Source organism: Clupea harengus, unplaced genomic scaffold (assembly GCF_900700415.2).
Source record: "Clupea harengus unplaced genomic scaffold, Ch_v2.0.2, whole genome shotgun sequence".
NCBI lineage: Eukaryota > Metazoa > Chordata > Actinopteri > Clupeiformes > Clupeidae > Clupea > Clupea harengus.
Genome location: NW_024879740.1, coordinates 57,950 through 79,972, shown reverse-complemented (window position 1 = coordinate 79,972; position 22,023 = coordinate 57,950). Strand labels below are relative to the sequence as shown.

General features: G+C 43.6%; 1 protein-coding gene and 1 long non-coding RNA gene across 3 annotated transcripts; one reads left to right on the top strand and one right to left on the bottom strand.

Moving 5' to 3' along the window:
- Positions 1-177: 177 nt before the first annotated feature.
- Positions 178-16,299, top strand: LOC122130185. Its single transcript, XR_006151838.1, has 3 exons — positions 178-507; positions 5,776-5,777; positions 16,182-16,299. It is a non-coding gene; the product is annotated as an uncharacterized LOC122130185 (long non-coding RNA).
- On the bottom strand, positions 1,762-21,143 carry LOC122130181 (zinc finger protein OZF-like). 2 transcript variants are annotated; one of them, XM_042704818.1, is made up of 4 exons: positions 20,580-21,143; positions 4,917-4,993; positions 4,109-4,439; positions 1,762-3,817 (listed from the first exon to the last, which is right to left on the bottom strand). In XM_042704818.1, exons 3-4 carry the CDS (start codon positions 4,365-4,367, stop codon positions 2,586-2,588), a joined length of 1,491 nt encoding a protein of 496 aa, XP_042560752.1. In that variant the 5' UTR covers positions 4,368-4,439; positions 4,917-4,993; positions 20,580-21,143; the 3' UTR covers positions 1,762-2,585. The 2 variants fall into 2 exon arrangements, with proteins under 2 accessions (XP_042560752.1, XP_042560751.1); XM_042704817.1 differs by lacking the exon at positions 20,580-21,143 and having other exon boundaries at positions 4,917-5,769.
- Positions 21,144-22,023: the final 880 nt, after the last annotated feature.

The following is a 22,023-nucleotide window of genomic DNA, read 5'->3' as shown; positions in this document are numbered from 1 at the left end:
ACGAAGGAAATATATATATATTTTAAATAGTATTACGGCTGCAGAACTTCATGTAGGCCTAGATAAAATAATCGCGGAATATGCGCCCAGGGGGCGGGGGCGTGGCGGCGGTTAGTGATCGACCCTGACAATTTCAGAGTTTCAAGTGATATAGGCAACTGCCCTTCAAAATCCCTGTGCACGTCCCTGGACACCCACCAGTAATCTCCTGTCCCACATGGACAAATACTAATGAAGGTCCTTACAATTTTAGGTTTTAAATCAGTCTAGTTTGTTAAAGGAAAAACATGTGCCTTCATAATTGTGAAAAGTCAAACAGACAGCACTTCAATCTCAACAGTTTTACAAACCGCTGCAACCCAGCAACTCCAGTTTGGGCATTTGTTCAGCTGTGTTGATGTGTCATGCAAGATGTGTTGAAATGGAGGGACACAGACCTGAGAAATGATTCACTCCTTCACTGATCTTCTACTCTACTTCTCTACTCTACCATTACTCTAGAATCTAGTATGGCAACCAATCTCTTCACCTGTTCACTTTTAAGAGATACTGTCTATTTTGGCTACAGGCCAACAGCTCCATGGAAGTGTAGAAAGACAACTGGCTACACACAGTCAAGCACTGCCCTTGAGGGGACCCTGGAAAGTGCTAACGAGCTGAACCAGTTTTTCAACAGGTTTGACCTCCCAACCCCAATGAGCTCAGCAGGGCAGACTGGGTCCCCACTCATCAACTCCACCAGTGCCCCCATTCACACCTAGTACGGCAATCTAGACTATTCTCATCCGTAGTTCCACATTGGTGGAACATGCTGCCTAGCCATACCAGAGCAGGGCCGTCCCTCTCTACCTTCAAGAAGCTCTTGAAGACCCAACTCTTCAGTTCCAAAATTGCACTTCTACTAGTACTTAACTTTAATATCATAATTGTCATTAGCCTATTATTATTTTTGGCATCAAATTACTGACAATAAGAAAATAAATTGTTGTTTTTAGGAGGCTAAATTAGAAAAAGGAAACATGAAAATTCTTTCAGAAAAAAAAAACATCTTTTTATTAATGAGGACCCAGGAAAGATACAGAAATTTACTTGGTAACTAGATTTTGTAGTAATTTTCCTGCCAGCTACAACCCGCACATAACATGGCAGCAAGCTAAAGAACTACAATCCCTATGAAGAGTAGCCACAAGGTTATCACAAAAGGTTGGAATTCAAACCTGTACCTTTATCACTTGGGAGACCAAGTCCTGTTAGACTCTTTTAGGAAGTCTGATATGAATCACTGCTTTTATATATTTCACCTCACTAAAAACATAGATTCAAAAGTGGCATATATGATTATGTTCTAGAAGACCTCAACAATAATAACATTAGAGTAAAAGGAATGTAGTAAAATACAATTGTATTTAAATCAAATGTAAAATCACCCTTACGAAAACCTTCATTCAGAAGTGCTCAGAATTTGTACAAAAAAACATTGTAAAGATTTCAGACCGAGACTTTTGAACTATGAACCTTGTAAACATAGGTGTTGGCTATACATATATGAGTTTAGCATTCAGAAAGTGTGTGTGGTTTCACTACTACATATTTATAATTTCAGATTGCCCTGTGCCTCTCCAAACTTGTGTCCCTACAAATGCATATTAATGAGTTAGGTGTAAACAGACCTGGGACACCTCAGACAAAGACAATGGCCATTACGTAATGGCCCTGGAATATCTTTGTGGCCCACTACCCCCACAGGTTTTCTCGCCACACCATGTCCCAATAGAGATCACTGAATCACCATTCCCTTATCATATGAATAGCTGTCATTTACTAATGGGTGAGTCCTTGGGAGCAGAAACCTCACTCAGAGAGTGAAATGTGCATGCTTAGACACTGTGTGCTTAATAGTGTTTTTGATATTATTATACTAAAGGAAAAATAAATTAAGTAATAAATCACCAAGGGAAAAAAATTACAAATGAAAATGACATACCTTTCAGTAAAAAAATAATTTCACCCAGGAGGAATGATCATTTTTCTTCTCTTTTTATTTTTGTAAACCAAGAGCAAATGTCTTCTGTTCTTGAAAAGTCGTTTCCCCTGATGTAGTTGTATTTATTACATTCTTGTCAGGAAAAGTAACTCATACTCCACTACCCCATTACTACAGTGAGGGCAGAGTCTGTTTTTCTCGAGGTAGCCATTTTTGTCTGTGTATACCCTTTTTAATGACAATGATATGTTCCCTCCCCCGTCCTCTTTCTTTCTTCCCCCATCTCTGACCCTCAACACTCATCTTTGAGGTGTAGATAATCTTCATATGAGGCTCTGTTTAGGCCATATATCTAGAAAGCTTGCACAAACACTACTGCTGCTTGTCGATTATATATTTTACACCCCCTCGCCGCACCCCCACATACACATACTTGAAAAAAACACTCACTTTTAATTTTTTTTTTATTGAATTCATGTTTCAATCTTTACCCTAACAAATGTTTCAAATGTGAAGGAATAAACTTTTATCATGTACATCACATGTTGTTTTAAAACTCATCTAATCAAAAATATTTCAATAAGTGATACTCAATCAGGTATTAGCAGGGCAGCACATCGTTTGAATGGATCCTCTGGTGACTCTTGAGATTAGACATTTGGTTAAAGGCCTTTCCACACTGAGAACACTGATATGGCTTTTCTCCAGTATGGATCTTCTGGTGTTTCTTGAGACTACACATTCGGCTAAAGGTTTTTCCACACTGAGAACACTGATGTGGCTTTTCTCCAGTATGGATCTTCTGGTGTGTTGTAAGATTACACATAAGGCTAAAGGTTTTTCCACACTGAGAACAATGATGTGGCTTTTCTCCAGTATGGATCCTCTGATGTGTCTTGAGATGAGACATTCGGCTAAAGGTTTTTCCACACAGAGAACACTGATGTGGCTTTTCTCCAGTATGGATCTTCTGGTGTTTTTTAAGATTACACATAAGGCTAAAGGTTTTTCCACACAGAGAACACTGATGTGGCTTTTCTCCAGTATGGATTTTCTGGTGTTTTTTAAGATTACCCATTTGTTGAAAAGCCTTTCCACACTGAGAACAATGATAAGGCCTTTCCCCGGTATGGATCCTCTGGTGTATCATGAGATGAGACATTTGTCTAAAGGCCTTTCCACACTGAGAACACTGATGTGGCTTTTCTCCAGTATGGATCATCTGGTGTGTCTTGAGACTACACATTTGGCTAAAGGCCTTTCCACACTGAGAACACTGATGTGGCTTTTCTCCAGTATGTATCATCTGGTGTTTCTTGAGATCACACATTTGGACAAAGGCCTTTCCACACTGAGAACACTGATGTGGCTTTTCTCCAGTATGGATCTTCTGGTGTGTCTTGAGATCACACATTTGTTTAAAAGCCTTTCCACACTGAGAACGCTGATGTGGCTTTGCCCCAGTATGGATCCCCTGGTGTATCTTGAGATGAGACATTTGTCTAAAGGCCTTTCCACACTGAGAACACTGATGTGGCTTTTCCCCAGTATGGATCCTCTGATGTGTCCTAAGTTGAGACATGTGGCTAAAGGTCTTTTCACACTGAGAACACTGATAAGGCCTTTCCCCAGTATGGATCCTCTGGGGTTCCTTGAGGCTAGATATATAATTAATGGTCTCTCCACATTGAGAACACTGAACTGGCTTTTCTCCAGTATGTTTCATCATACGTACGGTTAGGTGTGATTGATTTGACTGATTGTGACATCTGTCTTTGTTTCTTTTTTCCTCAGTGTTCCCTTTCATATTAGATTGGATCCTTTGAATGTCTCCTGTAAGATTATAAAAAAAAGTTCAGCAATATTTTCTCTCTTCTCCTCTATCTGGGATGATTCTACAATACAATACATACGATACATATTTTTGATTTTTGTTTTGTCAGACACTTTCTCTCTTTTGAATGTAACAGACTGCAGATATTATCCCATAAGTAAGGTATTCCCACAGTATCTCTGTTCTCTGAAGAGGTCTCACATTCATTGTGAAGCACAAGTTAGCCAAGTTTCTCTAAAATGTAAGTAGTGTAACTATACATAACACATAACGACGAACAAGCAACTTACCTGTAGGAGAAGAGGCATAGTGACCATATTCACTTAAATCAAATTCTTCTTCATCTGTAATTTCCATTGGTGAATTCTTTTCTTCTTTCATGGTTGGTGACGTGTACATTTCAGTCTTGATTTCACATTCCATTCCAGGCTTTTCTTCCACTGTCTGAATTGCAGACAAATACTCTTGTAGGAAATCATCAAATTCTTCTTCTTTTATCTCCTTCTTCACTGACATGAGCGGTTGTGATGGTTCGGTAAATCCAGACATTTCTGACTTTAGTTCTGTTTGGAAACAGAAACTCTGTCAAACTATCCTTCAATGCAACGATATGGTGAAAATCTGCAAAGAAAGAACTACAATATAGTTGTATTGCTGGTGAATTACAAATACTGTATAGTTCCAGAGCAGCCCGGTGCCATTTATCTGACTCTGTGGTGTTAATATAGTGCTTCTTCTGTCTGACCTATTAGCTTCCTGGATTCAAACCTAGCCAATCAGCTGTAGGAGATTTTAGAATTCAAACTAGCATGACAAAGGGTTATGGGCAGGTCTCTGAGCACCGTTTACACATCTGATGGTCCTCGGGTGGGCATGGCCATAACTCAACCTGCTGAGACAACACAAAGGAGTGTAGTAGGGGGGTGGGGTGGATGTGTGAACTGAACGGTGATGGAGATAATGTACCTTCCTTCAAGGATGTAACACATAACAAATACAATTTACATGAATAAAAAAGGCTTTCTCTTTGGCAGTACTCCAACTAAACCTTGCCTGTACATCTATTGTGACTAACATAGAAATAGTTTATTTACTCACAATTCTCTCAGAGATGCTTGCTGACTTGTTCTTGTACTGCACCTTTAATCTTTATGTTCATACAATAGGAAAGAAACCTGGGGAAGAGGTTGTGGGTAAAAAGAGAAAGAGAGACGGTTACCATAGATTTGCCTTTTTGCAATACAAATTAGTACACATATTTATTTTTGCTAATGTAAAGCATTAAAAGTTGTAGTCGGTGATTCTGACAAGAGGTTGATGATCAAATCACACTGGCACTGATTGTTTCCCATTTGCAGGGCCAAGACTTTACGAACACCGGAATTATTTTGAGGACACACTCTGAACAGACAGCTAGAAGACTGTGAGGAGCAAGTTGCTAGATTTGACCAAAATTGTACCTGAACCTTTAAGTTTCTTTTTCTTTCTGTGATTCAGTGATTTTCTTGACATGCACCTACAGGTCACTTTCACAGATACAAAGATCAAAGCACCTTGCACAGCTTTGTCACATTAGTCCATACTTTTTTCTGGTAATTGTTCAACAACAATTATTCCCAAAGTGCTTTGTACAATTTATGTTTTTGAATTTCCACACAGTCATAATGAATCAGTAGTATTCATGTAGAAGCAGAAGACAGAGAAGGAGTAGTGACCAAACAGAGATTTCAAAGAATGCTATTTTCAGGGTTGTAATACCAAAAAAAGAACTTGAGGCCCAAATACTGGGGAGTTTGTGCTAATGCCAATCTAGTCACATCCACAACATATTGGGTAATTTATCCAGATGTCATAAAAGAGGTTGTAAGAAAAAGGGAAGTTTCTTTTGTGGTTGATGCAGCAATCTGTATACATTCCAGTACAGTAACGAAGCACGTGGAACATACTCCAGATTCAGTGGTGCATATCTGAACAACAAGCATCTTATCTAGCCATATATACGGTTTAAGACACCTCCCAGGTTTTTAATGTAAATGAGCTAGGCTTCTAATTCAAACAGGTCTGGCAATCTTTTGTTGTTCTGTATGATAATCAGGTTTCTCTGACCTACTGCCTAAGATGGTTCTCAAATGGCCTATCCCATTGCCATACTATGATTAATTGCTCACAGCTCAGTTTGCTTCCTGACCCCAGGTGTCTGAGCAAATCCAGTGTGGGGACTTTTCCTTTGTTACCATGAACATTACCATTTTGGATAGCAGCTGCTTAATCATGAACTCACAGGATTTATTGTAATTTTTTACAAGGTGTTGCAGCTGCTTGATCATGAATCTCATGTTCACTCACATGATATACTGTAATTAGTTACAAGGTGTTGAGAAGAAGGCCACTGCTATGTCATATGGAACACCTACTTACTTACGTACCTGCATCCCCTTTTCAGTGCAATATTTTTCATGTCCATTGGGTATTACTGAGCCATTCACAAACACTGACAAGTAACTGGAAGAAAATCAGTTTGAGAAGAGTTTTCTAATTGATGTTGTGCTGTACAGAACTCGAACACAGAGAACCACTTTAACCCCTTTTGATTGAGTCTTCTTTAAGAAGATAGCCATTCATCATGAAACTAGCCAATAAGAAACTAGTGACTGTACTGTACTGTTTGTCAGCTCTGTCACACATAACTTTATGTCATTTTGGTTATACAAAGGAAAATATGTTCAATTCCTTGTGCTATTGGTTGGGGAATTCCCACAGTGGCTAATCCTCTCACTATCAGATGCAAGTACTCATAGCCAACAACCTAACCAATGTAACAACTGCCCAACTATAGATACAACAACGCACGACTGGCTGGAGACAGCCAGAACAGCTGCATGTTGTACCCAGGATCCTTAAGGCCCTCCTTCATAGTAAAACAGGCCCAGTCTGTAGCCCACAAGTCCTAAACACAACAACATGATTGCCCAACCATACAACCTGAGCAACAGGATACTACAACATCAACAAAGCTACCTTTGTGAGCATTTCACTGGGGTTTTCAAGCAGGCACCTTCCTTCATCAGTGTTTTGTTGAATTAGGCCCACAGTGCCTCCAGAAGGCTCAACAGTGGTGTCTGGCATCCCAGAGCCACCCACTACATTCTCATGATGGGTTAGAATGTATGCCGCTAACAGAGACAACAAACAGATACACCTCAAAATGGACCTTGATAAGATTTCACGTATCTCAGTTTTAGTTCAGTTTAATTCATGACCCCAAGTAGTCTGTGCGCGTCTCAGTCACAACCATCTGGCTCGCTTTTTCAGGAGCCTTAGGCAACTCCTTTAAAGCTCCTTTGAGTGACCTTCCTCGAAAACTTAAATCCAACAGAAGTGATTTGGTTGATTTAGCTACAAATCCTCGAACACCCATCTCCACTGGTCTTGTGTGTGTGTTACGAATGGTGGGTGTTGTGCAGGACTCAATCGCACGACTCAGCACAGGGGTAGATTCAGAAGAATAAACGTTTACTAGCAGGGTTCGGTACACAGGTAGGCAGTCCAAAAGTAGGCAAACAAATCCAAACAGGGAATAGGCAGGAGAATAGTTGTAGGGCAGGCAGAGGTCAGAAGCACGAGTAATCACTTGAACAAGGCGGAAGCGCTAAACGCTAGGAACACACAAGGAGCAGTGGAAAAACAAGGAACATACCATGAAACACAATCTACGACGACACAACCAGGAACAAGAAAACAAGGACTATGTATACACCCAGGCAACAGATAACGAGGGACAGGTGAGAACAATCAAGGCGGGGCAGACAAAGACACAGGTGGACTAAACAAGGGGAACCAACAGGACACAGGTGAAACCAATGATACACACAACCCGGGAGATTGGGAACAGGTGAGGGGTGGAGACACGGACAACAACAAGAGGGCACATGGCACAGACAAACAAACACAGGGAAAGCACATGGCGGGAACAAGGAAGCACGAGGACTAGACACGGGAACAAACATGCGACCACACAAGGGAGACAAACACAGAAATTAGACACGGACAGAACACAGACCTTACAGTACCCCCCCTCTAAGGGCCGGATTCCAGACGGCCCTAAACACAAACAGATCAAATCCACCTAGGGTGGGTGGAGGGGGTCCAGAGCAAGGCAGGCGGGCAGACCGGACCAGACAGCCCAAAAACACACAAACAGATCAAATCCACCTAGGGTGGGTGGAGGGGGTCCAGAGCAAGGCAGGCGGGCAGGCCGGGCCAGACAGAAGGCTGGAAAGAAGGGTCTGGTGGCTGACCGGGTGGACGGCCAAGCAAGGGCAGAATGTCTGGTGGCTGGCCGTGTGGGTGGCCAAACAGGGGCAGAGTCTTTGGCGGCCGACCGGGTGGATGGCCAAACAGAGGCAGAGTCTTTGACGACCGACCGGGTGGATGGCCAAACAGGGGCAGAGTCTTTGGCGACCGGCCAAACAGACCAACAATAAACACAACAACAACCCTAACAACAAATAGATGCCAGCGATATCGATTGGTGTTTGGGGTTGCAGGGCCAGTGGCTGGGGTAGACGTGGCACCTGGACTCGCTGGTTCATTAGGGCTGGCGGCACCGAACCCTGGGTCTGCTGCAGCTGGGACAGGGAACCCAGGAACACTGGAGACAGGATCCGGAGCGCCTGGGGCCGGCGCAAGGACACCTTGGACAGGGACGCCGGAGACGCTCGGGACCGGGACGCCTGAGGCGCTCGGGACAGGGGAGCCTGGGACGCTCGGGACCGGGGCGCCTGAGACGCTCGGGACAGGGGAGCCTGGGACGCTCGGGACAGGGGAGCCTGGGACGCTCGGGACAGGGGCGCCTGGGGCGCTCGGGACAGGGGCGCTCGGGACAGGGGCGCTCGGGACAGGGGCGCCTGGGACGCTCGGGACAGGGGCGCCTGGGACGCTGGGGACAGGGGCGCCTGGGACGCTCGGGACAGGGGCGCCTGGGGCGCTCGGGACAGGGGCGCTCGGGACAGGGGCGCTCGGGACAGGGGCGCTCGGGACAGCAGAGCCCTCAGCAGCGACGCCATCAGAAGGTGCTGCTGGACCGGTCTCGGCAGAGGGTGCTGCTGGGCCTGCATCGGAAACGGATGCTGGAGGATCTTGGTTGGCAGCTGTGGCAGCAGGGTCCGGGTCAGCTGCGGGGTGTGGGTCGGCAGCGGTAGCTGCGGGGTCCGGGTCGGCAGCGGTGGCTGCGGGGTCCGGGTCGGCAGCGGTGGCTGCGGGGTCCGGGTCGGCAGCGCTGGCTGTAGGGTATGCACAAGCTGGGTGAGCGTCGGCTGGGTCTGCTGGGTCAGCGACGGCTGGGTCTGCAGGGTGAGCGACGGCTCGGTCTGCAGGGTCAGCGACGGCTCGGTCTGCAGGGAGAGCGGCGGCTGGTTCTGCTGTGGCGTAGGCCTCAGTGGCGTCACCATCAGTAATTTCATCAGAGGCTGCTTCAAGGACAGCAGCGACAGAGGCTGCTTCGGGGTTGCTAGCAACAGAGGCTACGTCAGGGGCAGCAGTGGGTGCTTCGGGAGCGGCATCAGAGGCTGCTTCTGGGGTGGTAGCGACAGAGGCTACGTCGGGGGCGGTAGCGTCAGAGGCTGCTTCTGGGGTGGTAGCGATAGAGGCTATGTCGGGGGCGGCAGCGTCAGAGGCTGCTTCTGGGGCGGCAGCGTCAGAGGCTACGTCGGGGGCAGCAGTGGGTGCTTCGAGAGCGGTAGCGACGGAGGCTACGTCAGTGGCATCAAAGACTGCTTCTGGGGTGGTAGCGACAGAGGCTACGTCGGGGGCGGCAGCGTCAGAGGCTGCTTCGGGGGTGGCAGCATCAGAAGCTGCTTCGGGAGAGGCAGAGGCTGCTTTGGGAGTGGTAGCGACGGAGGCTACATCTGGGGCAGCAGAGACGACCTTGGAGGCGGCAGCGTCAGAGGCTGCTTCTGGGGCGGTAGCAACGCAGGCTACTTCAGGGGCGGCAGCGTCAGAGGCTGCTTCTGGGGCGGCAGCGTCAGAGGCTGCTTCGGGGGAGGCAGAGGCTGCTTTGGGAGTGGTAGCGACGGAGGCTACATCTGGGGCAGCAGCGACGACCTCGGAGGCGGCAGCGTCAGAGGCTGCTTCTGGGGCGGTAGCAACGGAGGCTACTTCAGGGGCGGCAGCGTCAGAGGCTGCTTCTGGGGCGGCAGCGTCAGAGGCTGCTTCGGGGGAGGCAGAGGCTGCTTTGGGAGTGGTAGCGACGGAGGCTACCTCTGGGGCAGCAGAGACGACCTCGGAGGCGGCTGCTTCGAGGGTGGCAGAGGCTGCATCGATGGCAGCAGAAGCTGCATCGAGCAAGGCAGCGCCAGAGGCTTCTTTGGGTGTGACAGAAAATCTTTCCAATGCTGCAAAGGCAGCTTCGAGGGCGGCGGAGATTGCTTCAAGGGTGGAAGCTCCAAAGGCTGCGTTGACGGCGTCAGAGACCGCTCTGATGGTGGCATTGGTAGAGGCTGCTTCGAGGTTGACAGCGTCAGAAGCTCTTCCTAGGGCGGCTGCGGCTGTCCTGAAGGCGGGAGGCAGGAGACGTGGAGTCGGAGCTGAAGCCAGAGCAGTATTGGTGAGTGAAGCTGAAACCCTGGAGCCGGAATCCAGGCGGCATGGAACCGGAGCTGGAGAGGGAGGTGCAGCGAGGGAATCCCAACGATCCAGGAGCTGCTCGAATTGTCCCAACAGCAGGTTCAGGAACTTCAGGGAACTTCTCCCTTGCTCCTCTATTTCCCTTGTCACGAGGCAGAGAGAGGAGGCTTGTTTGCTCAAACTGCATCTGAGCACTGAGTCTGAGTCGGCTGAGTCCATCCTTGGTGTCTTCGTACTGTTACGAATGGTGGGTGTTGTGCAGGACTCAATCGCACGACTCAGCACAGGGGTAGATTCAGAAGAATAAACGTTTACTAGCAGGGTTCGGTACACAGGTAGGCAGTCCAAAAGTAGGCAAACAAATCCAAACAGGGAATAGGCAGGAGAATAGTTGTAGGGCAGGCAGAGGTCAGAAGCACGAGTAATCACTTGAACAAGGCGGAAGCGCTAAACGCTAGGAACACACAAGGAGCAGTGGAAAAACAAGGAACATACCATGAAACACAATCTACGACGACACAACCAGGAACAAGAAAACAAGGACTATATATACACCCAGGCAACAGATAACGAGGGACAGGTGAGAACAATCAAGGCGGGGCAGACAAAGACACAGGTGGACTAAACAAGGGGAACCAACAGGACACAGGTGAAACCAATGATACACACAACCCGGGAGATTGGGAACAGGTGAGGGGTGGAGACACGGACAACAACAAGAGGGCACATGGCACAGACAAACAAACACAGGGAAAGCACATGGCGGGAACAAGGAAGCACGAGGACTAGACACGGGAACAAACATGCGACCACACAAGGGAGACAAACACAGAAATTAGACACGGACAGAACACAGACCTTACAGTGTGATGCCCAACCTCGTTGTCTTGGTTTCGCTACCACTTCCGCATACCTTAGCTTCTTGCTTTCAAATACTTTCTCAATCGCATCTTCAAAGAGAATTCTTAACTCAATAATGGAAACAATGTACAAGTACTTACACTTAGAATATAACACCATGTCTAGGTCTCATAGATGTCACAACAATACATTGTGGAACATGACGTTGTCTACTGACACCCACCAGTAATCTCCAGTCCCACATGGACAAATACTGATGAAGGTCCTTACAATTTTAAGTTTTAAATCAGTCTAGTGTGTTAAAGGAAAAACATGTGCCTTCATACGAGTGAAAAGTCAAACAGACAGCACTTCAATCTCAACAGTTTTACAAACCGCTGAGACCCAGCAACTCCAGTTTGGGCATTTGTTCAGCTGTGTTGATGTGTCATGCAAGATGTGTTGAAATGGAGGGACACAGACCTGAGACATTATTCACTCCACTGATCCTCTACTCTGCTTCTCTTCTCTACCATTACTCTAGAATCTAGTATGGCAACAAATCTCTTCACCTGTTCACTTTTAAGAGATACTGTCTATTTTGGCTACAGGCCAACAGCTCCAGGGAAGTGTAGAAAGATAACTGGCTACACACAGTCAAGCACTGCCCTTGAGGGGACCCTGGAAAGTGCTAACGAGCTGAACCAGTTTTTCAACAGGTTTGACCTCCCAACCCCCTTGAGCTCAGCAAGGCAGACTGGGTCCCCTCTCATCACCTCCACCAGTGCCCCCATTCACACCTCGCCTCCCGCCTCCCCCAGCCCCCGACCCCACTCATCACCACCAGTGCCCCCACTTACACCATGTCTCCCCCCACCCCCCCACCCCAGGAGGCAGCAGCATGCCACCCCACACACACCTCCCCCAGATCACAGCCCCAGCACGACTTCTACACCTGGACTGTACATATGTACATAGTTATATTTATTTACGGATAGGCTGTCCAACCAACCCAAGAAACCTCAGGGTCATTATTGATGACCAACTGACTTTCACGGACCACATCGCCTCTGTCTCCAGGTCCTGCCGCTTTGCGCTATTCAACGTCCGCAAAATCAGGCCGTACCTAACCCAGTACACCACCCAGCTGCTGGTGCAAACCTTGGTGAGTTCCCGCCTTGATTACTGCAACGCCCTCCTAACGGGTCTGGCGGCTTGCGTGGTGAAACCACTACAAATGATCCAGAATGCGGCAGCGCGTTTGGTGTTCAACCAACTGAAAAGGGCACACGTCACCCTGCTACTCATTGAGCTCCACTGGCTGCCTGTAGCTGCTCGCATTAAGTTCAAGTCACTTATGCTTGCCTACAGAGTTATTACTGGCTCTGCTCCCACCTACCTAAATGCTCTTGTAAGGGCAAATGTTACACCTAGGATGCTGCGCTCTTCTAGTGAGCGTCGTTTGGTACTGCCGTCTGTGCAAGTACGGCAGTCTAGACTATTCTCATTTGTAGTTCCACGTTGGTGGAATGAACTGCCTAGCACTACCAGAGTAGGGGCATCCCTCTCTACCTTTAAGAAGCTTTTGAAGACCCAACTCTTCAGAGAGCACCTCCCGTCCTAACTGGCACTTCGACTAGTGTTAACTTGCAATTACAGCAGTTACATTCCTGCACTTCTTTTTCTTTTCCATTTCGTTTTTTATATTTCTTATGTAAAGTAGTATTTATTGTAACACCAGGTTCTATTGCTCGTAGCTTGTTCTCTCCCTTGTACGTCGCTTTGGACAAAAGCGTCTGCTAAATGTAAATGTAAATGTAAATGCAAATGCAATCACTCAGAGAACCAGCGCAGATATGTAGGGCCAGTGTTTTACTTATCTTATTTATATTTATTTTTATTTATATTTTGTATTCCTATTACATTGTAACCCACTCTTACCTGTAACTCTCCTTGCTGCTATTACACCTGCATTTCCCTACAGGGATTAATAAAGGTTTATCTTATCTTATCTGTATCTTATTTTATGGAGCCTACATTGAAAGTATGGCAACAAATCTCTTCACCTGCTCACTTTTATGAGATACTGCCTATTTTGTAGATTCAATGAAACCGAATAATTAAACAGTGCTTCATCTCTCTACCACAGTTGTAGTTCACATAAAGTTCATTGTTTACTTACGAAATGCTTGAATTGGCACAAGCTAAACATTAAAACCTGTTTCATGTAGAAAACCCATGAATGTATCAGATAAAAACAACACGGGATAGATAAGACATTTTTATTCCCACTCAGTTTTCCATAACAATTAAGTAACAGGGTGTTGTGTATTCCCACCATACTCTATTGAACAGGTTGGTACGGAGTGTGAATCTCCGCAAGACGTGTAAAACATGCAAGGTCTCATGCCAGTTAACCTAGCTATGGGGAGTCCTGGCCATCTCTGTCTTAGTGCCCCATTATAACAGTTGGCCGGTGCCTGGGTGTGTTAATATACACTAATTAGCTGCGGAGTCAAATGTGTGTGTTTGGGGGCCAAGCAGTGAAGTTGCACAGGCACACAGAAGGTTTCCATTATTTATTAATTATCATTAGCCTATCATTTATTTTTAGCATCAAATTACTGACAATTGTCAGGGCCGGGCTCGGTAAACGAACTCTGGCCGCTGGTTCTCTGGTCCAGAGAGAAGCTCACTGAGCTAATGAAGGAAGTAGGACCCAAATGCAAGATGCTTGCAGGAATTGTTGTCTTTAATTACTTCTCCAAAACAGGGAAAACACAAAAAGGAATAATCCAAACGCTCAGAAGACAGTCAAAAACAGATAATCAAAAACAGAGAAGTTGATTTTAACAAGACTAGGAAAAATAAAAGATTTACAAAGACTGTGACTAGACTGTGAAACTGGAACTAGCAAACGTGATTAACCTAAGAGCCTTGAGAGACCTGAGACTTGAAACACGAAACATGAAAGCTAGAACCCAGTACTGACCAGAACACAAACGAGTAAGTCACCGAAAAGAACACAAAAAACCACCAGGTATAAATACAACACTTAATGGGTCATGTGACCAATTAACTAACAAACAGACAGTTGGCAACAATGAAAGGAAAACCGACACAGAAAGTCAACAAAAGCACATGTACAAACATAACAAACACTGGAAGCACATGTACACACACAACCACACCACAGCCTCTCTAGTTGGCGGCCTCCAGAGGCCCGGAGGTCCCAACTTGTGACACAGAGGTTCCAAATCGTGACAACAATAACACGTATGAAATTGTTTCTTTTTAGGAGGCTAAACTAGAAGGAAACATGACAATTCTCTTAAAACAAAAATATATTTTTAATAACGAAGACCCAGGGAAGATAAAGAAATTAATTTGGTAACTAGCTTTAGTAGTTATTTTCCTGCCAGCTACAACCCACACATAACATGGCAGCAAGATTAAGAACTACAATCCCTATGAGGAGTAGCCACAATGTTATCACAAAAGGTTCGAATACAAACCTTTCCCTTTATCACTTGGGAGACCAAGGCCTGCTAGATTCTTTTAGGAAGTTTGACATGCCTAAATGCTTTTGTATATTTGTATATATCACTAAAAACACAGATGCAAAAGTGGCATATATGATTATGTTCTAGAAGACCTCAGCAATAATAACATGAGGGAATGTAGTACAATATTTTTTTATTTAATTCAAATGTAAACATACCCTTACAAAAACCTACTTTTACCCTAAGGGTAAACTGGTGTTGAACATCAACCTTAAAATGTTCTGCTTCTGTGGCTAACAAAAGCATCTACATTAATGAACCAAAGATCTGATATTTGTGTGTATGGTCAGAAAAAAACCAGCATGGTTTGTCTACTGTATATTTCCTGATGTGTCTTGAGATTTATTCTACGCTTAAAGCATAAAGATTTTTGCATTGTTTCACCCAGGAGGAATGATCATTTTTCTTCTCTTTTTATTTTTGTAAACCCAGAGCAAATGTCTTTTATTCTTGAGAAGTAGGTTTCCCTTATGTTGTTATACTTATTACATTCTGTCAGGAAAAGTAACTCATACCCTGTTACTACAGTGAGGGCAGAGTCTGTATTTTTGAGGTAGCCATGTTTGTCTGTAGCCATGTTTGTCTACCCTTTTTAATGACAATGCTATGTTCCCTCCCCGTCCTCTTTCTTTCTTCCCCCATCTCTGACCCTCAACACTCATCTTTGAGCTGTAGATAATCTTCATATGAGGCGCTGTTTAGGCCATATATCTAGAAAGCTTGCACAAACACTACTGCTGCTTGTCGAAAACCAAAATCCAACAGAAGTGTTTTGGTTGATTTAGCTACAAAGCCTCTAACACCCATCTCCACTGGTCTTGTGTGTGATGCCCAACCTCGTTGCCTTGGTTTCGCTACCAGTTCCGCATACTTTAGCTTCTTCCTTTCAAATGTTCCCCTAATCACATCTTCAAAGGGAATTCTTAACTCAGTAAAGTAAACAATGTACAAGTACTTACACTTAGAATACAACACCATGTCTAGGTCTCAATGAAGTCACAACAATACATTGTGGAATATGACGTTGTCTACTGACACCCACCAGTAATCTCCAGTCCCACATGGACAAATACTGATGAAGGTCCTTACAATTTTAAGTTTTAAATCAGTCTAGTGTGTTAAAGGAAATACATGTGTCTTCATAATAGTGAAAAGTCAAACAGACAGCACTTCAATCTCAGTTTTACAAACCGCTGAGACCCAGCAACTCCAGTTTGGGCATTTGTTCAGCTGTGTTGATGTGTCATGCAAGATGTGTTGAAATGGAGGGACACAGACCTGAGAAATGATTCACTCCTTCACTGATCCTCTACTCTACCATTACTCTAGAATCTAGTATGGCAACCAATCTCTTCACCTGTTCACTTTTAAGAGATACTGTCTATTTTGGCTACAGGCCAACAGCTCCATGGAAGTGTAGAAAGACAACTGGCTACACACAGTCAAGCACTGCCCTTGAGGGGACCCTGGAAAGTGCTAACGAGCTGAACCAGTTTTTCAACAGGTTTGACCTCCCAACCCCAATGAGCTCAGCAGGGCAGACTGGGTCCCCACTCATCAACTCCACCAGTGCCCCCATTCACACCTAGTACGGCAATCTAGACTATTGTCATTCGTAGTTCCACGTTGGTGGAACAAGCTGCCTAGCACTACCAGAGCAGGGCCGTCCCTCTCTACCTTCAAGAAGCTCTTGAAGACCCAATTCTTCAGTTCCTAAATTGCACTTCTACTAGTACTTAACTTTAATATCATAATTGTCATTAGCCTATTATTATTTTTGGCATCAAATTACTGACAATAAGAAAATAAATTGTTGTTTTTAGGAGGCTAAATTAGAAAAAGGAAACATGAAAATTCTTTCAGAAAAAAAAAACATCTTTTTATTAATGAGGACCCAGGAAAGATACAGAAATTTACTTGGTAACTAGATTTTGTAGTTATTTTCCTGCCAGCTACAACCCGCACATAACATGGCAGCAAGCTAAAGAACTACAATCCCTATGAAGAGTAGTCACAAAAAGGTTGGAATTCAAACCTGTACCTTTAACACTTGGGAGACCAAGTCCTGTTAGACTCTTTTAGGAAGTCTGATATGAATCACTGCTTTTATATATTTCACCTCACTAAAAACATAGATTCAAAAGTGGCATATATGATTATGTTCTAGAAGACCTCAACAATAATAACATTAGAGTAAAAGGAATGTAGTAAAATAAAATTGTATTTAAATCAAATGTAAAATCACCCTTACGAAAACCTTCATTCAGAGGTGCTCAGAATTTGTACAAAAAAAACATTGTAAAGATTTCAGACCGAGACTTTTGAACTATGAACCTTGTAAACATAGGTGTTGGCTATACATATATGAGTTTAGCATTCAGAAAGTGTGTGTGGTTTCACTACTACATATTTATAATTTCAGATTGCCCTGTGCCTCTCCAAACTTGTGTCCCTACAAATGCATATTGATGAGTTAGGTGTAAACAGACCTGGGACACCTCAGACAAAGACAATGGCCATTATGTAATGGCCCTGGAATGTCTTTGTGGCCCACTACCCCCACAGGTTTTCTCGCCACACCATGTCCCAATAGAGATCACTGAATCACCATGCCCTTATCATATGAATAGCTGTCATTTGCTAATGGGTGAGTCCTTGGGAGCAGAAACCTCACTCAGAGAGTGAAATGTGCATGCTTAGACACTGTGTGCTTAATAGTGTTTTTGATATTATTATACTAAAGGAAAAATAAATTAAGTAATAAATCACCAAGGGAAAAAAATTACAAATGAAAATGACATACCTTTCAGTAAAAAAATAATTTCACCCAGGAGGAATGATCATTTTTCTTCTCTTTTTATTTTTGTAAACCAAGAGCAAATGTCTTCTGTTCTTGAAAAGTCGTTTCCCCTGATGTAGTTGTATTTATTACATTCTTGTCAGGAAAAGTAACTCATACTCCACTACCCCATTACTACAGTGAGGGCAGAGTCTGTTTTTCTCGAGGTAGCCATTTTTGTCTGTGTATACCCTTTTTAATGACAATGATATGTTCCCTCCCCCGTCCTCTTTCTTTCTTCCCCCATCTCTGACCCTCAACACTCATCTTTGAGGTGTAGATAATCTTCATATGAGGCTCTGTTTAGGCCATATATCTAGAAAGCTTGCACAAACACTACTGCTGCTTGTCGATTATATATTTTACACCCCCTCGCCGCACCCCCACATACACATACTTGAAAAAAACACTCACTTTTAATTTTTTTTTATTGAATTCATGTTTCAATCTTTACCCTAACAAATGTTTCAAATGTGAAGGAATAAACTTTTATCATGTACATCACATGTTGTTTTAAAACTCATCTAATCAAAAATATTTCAATAAGTGATACTCAATCAGGTATTAGCAGGGCAGCACATCGTTTGAATGGATCCTCTGGTGACTCTTGAGATTAGACATTTGGTTAAAGGCCTTTCCACACTGAGAACACTGATATGGCTTTTCTCCAGTATGGATCTTCTGGTGTTTCTTGAGACTACACATTCGGCTAAAGGTTTTTCCACACTGAGAACACTGATGTGGCTTTTCTCCAGTATGGATCTTCTGGTGTGTTGTAAGATTACACATAAGGCTAAAGGTTTTTCCACACTGAGAACAATGATGTGGCTTTTCTCCAGTATGGATCCTCTGATGTGTCTTGAGATGAGACATTCGGCTAAAGGTTTTTCCACACAGAGAACACTGATGTGGCTTTTCTCCAGTATGGATCTTCTGGTGTTTTTTAAGATTACACATAAGGCTAAAGGTTTTTCCACACAGAGAACACTGATGTGGCTTTTCTCCAGTATGGATTTTCTGGTGTTTTTTAAGATTACCCATTTGTTGAAAAGCCTTTCCACACTGAGAACAATGATAAGGCCTTTCCCCGGTATGGATCCTCTGGTGTATCATGAGATGAGACATTTGTCTAAAGGCCTTTCCACACTGAGAACACTGATGTGGCTTTTCTCCAGTATGGATCATCTGGTGTGTCTTGAGACTACACATTTGGCTAAAGGCCTTTCCACACTGAGAACACTGATGTGGCTTTTCTCCAGTATGTATCATCTGGTGTTTCTTGAGATCACACATTTGGACAAAGGCCTTTCCACACTGAGAACACTGATGTGGCTTTTCTCCAGTATGGATCTTCTGGTGTGTCTTGAGATCACACATTTGTTTAAAAGCCTTTCCACACTGAGAACGCTGATGTGGCTTTGCCCCAGTATGGATCCCCTGGTGTATTTTGAGATGAGACATTTGTCTAAAGGCCTTTCCACACTGAGAACACTGATGTGGCTTTTCCCCAGTATGGATCCTCTGATGTGTCCTAAGTTGAGACATGTGGCTAAAGGTCTTTTCACACTGAGAACACTGATAAGGCCTTTCCCCAGTATGGATCCTCTGGGGTTCCTTGAGGCTAGATATATAATTAATGGTCTCTCCACATTGAGAACACTGAACTGGCTTTTCTCCAGTATGTTTCATCATACGTACGGTTAGGTGTGATTGATTTGACTGATTGTGACATCTGTCTTTGTTTCTTTTTTCCTCAGTGTTCCCTTTCATATTAGATTGGATCCTTTGAATGTCTCCTGTAAGATTATAAAAAAAAGTTCAGCAATATTTTCTCTCTTCTCCTCTATCTGGGATGATTCTACAATACAATACATACGATACATATTTTTGATTTTTGTTTTGTCAGACACTTTCTCTCTTTTGAATGTAACAGACTGCAGATATTATCCCATAAGTAAGGTATTCCCACAGTATCTCTGTTCTCTGAAGAGGTCTCACATTCATTGTGAAGCACAAGTTAGCCAAGTTTCTCTAAAATGTAAGTAGTGTAACTATACATAACACATAACGACGAACAAGCAACTTACCTGTAGGAGAAGAGGCATAGTGACCATATTCACTTAAATCAAATTCTTCTTCATCTGTAATTTCCATTGGTGAATTCTTTTCTTCTTTCATGGTTGGTGACGTGTACATTTCAGTCTTGATTTCAAAGTCCATTCCAGGCTTTTCTTCCACTGTCTGAATTGCAGACAAATACTCTTGTAGGAAATCATCAAATTCTTCTTCTTTTATCTCCTTCTTCACTGACATGAGCGGTTGTGATGGTTCGGTAAATCCAGACATTTCTGACTTTAGTTCTGTTTGGAAACAGAAACTCTGTCAAACTATCCTTCAATGCAACGATATGGTGAAAATCTGCAAAGAAAGAACTACAATATAGTTGTATTGCTGGTGAATTACAAATACTGTATAGTTCCAGAGCAGCCCGGTGCCATTTATCTGACTCTGTGGTGTTAATATAGTGCTTCTTCTGTCTGACCTATTAGCTTCCTGGATTCAAACCTAGCCAATCAGCTGTAGGAGATTTTAGAATTCAAACTAGCATGACAAAGGGTTATGGGCAGGTCTCTGAGCACCGTTTACACATCTGATGGTCCTCAGGTGGGCATGGCCATAACTCAACCTGCTGAGACTACACAAAGGAGTGTAGTAGGGGGGTGGGGTGGATGTGTGAACTGAACGGTGATGGAGATAATGTACCTTCCTTCAAGGATGTAACACATAACAAATACAATTTACATGAATAAAAAAGGCTTTCTCTTTGGCAGTACTCCAACTAAACCTTGCCTGTACATCTATTGTGACTAACATAGAAATAGTTTATTTACTCACAATTCTCTCAGAGATGCTTGCTGACTTGTTCTTGTACTGCACCTTTAATCTTTATGTTCATACAATAGGAAAGAAACCTGGGGAAGAGGTTGCGGGTAGAAAGAGAGACGGTTACCATAGATTTGCCTTTTTGCAATACAAATTAGTACACATATTTATTTTTGCTAATGTAAAGCATTAAAAGTTGTAGTCGGTGATTCTGACAAGAGGTTGATGATCAAATCACACTGGCACTGATTGTTTCCCATTTGCAGGGCCAAGACTTTACGAACACCGGAATTATTTTGAGGACACACTCTGAACAGACAGCTAGAAGACTGTGAGGAGCAAGTTGCTAGATTTGACCAAAATTGTACCTGAACCTTTAAGTTTCTTTTTCTTTCTGTGATTCAGTGATTTTCTTGACATGCACCTACAGGTCACTTTCACAGATACAAAGATCAAAGCACCTTGCACAGCTTTGTCACATTAGTCCATACTTTTTTCTGGTAATTGTTCAACAACAATTATTCCCAAAGTGCTTTGTACAATTTATGTTTTTGAATTTCCACACAGTCATAATGAATCAGTAGTATCCATGTAGAAGCAGAAGACAGAGAAGGAGTAGTGACCAAACAGAGATTTCAAAGAATGCTATTTTCAGGGTTGTAATACCAAAAAAAGAACTTGAGGCCCAAATACTGGGGAGTTTGTGCTAATGCCAATCTAGTCACATCCACAACATATTGGGTAATTTATCCAGATGTCATAAAAGAGGTTGTAAGAAAAAGGGAAGTTTATTTTGTGGTTGATGCAGCAATCTGTATACATTCCAGTACAGTAACGAAGCACGTGGAACATACTCCAGATTCAGTGGTGCATATCTGAACAACAAGCATCTTATCTAGCCATATATACGGTTTAAGACACCTCCCAGGTTTTTAATGTAAATGAGCTAGGCTTCTAATTCAAACAGGTCTGGCAACCTTTTGTTGTTCTGTATGATGATCAGGTTTCTCTGACCTACTGCCTAAGATGGTTCTCAAATGGCCTATCCCATTGCCATACTATGATTAATTGCTCACAGCTCAGTTTGCTTCCTGACCCCAGGTGTCTGAGAAAATCCAGTGTGGGGACTTTTCCTTTGTTACCATGAACATTACCATTTTGGATAGCAGCTGCTTAATCATGAACTTGCAGGATTTATTGTAATTTTTTACAAGGTGTTGCAGCTGCTTGATCATGAATCTCATGTTCACTCACATGATATACTGTAATTAGTTACAAGGTGTTGAAAAGAATGCCACTGCTATGTCATATGGAACACTTACTTACTTACGTACCTGCATCCCCTTTTCAGTGCAATATTTTTCATGTCCATTGGGTATTACTGAGCCATTCACAAACACTGACAAGTAACTGGAAGAAAATCAGTTTCAGAAGAGTTTTCTAATTGAACCACTTT

What these genes read in the sequence shown, in the direction of transcription:
- LOC122130181 (XM_042704818.1), bottom strand. Translation starts at nt 4,367, where the DNA reads ATGTCTGGATTTACCGAACCATCACAACCGCTCATGTCAGTGAAGAAG. An exon ending in CTATGCCTCTTCTCCTACAG is followed by an intron (nt 3,818 to 4,108) that starts GTAAGTTGCTTG and finishes ATAATCTTACAG; the next exon opens with GAGACATTCAAAGGATCCAA.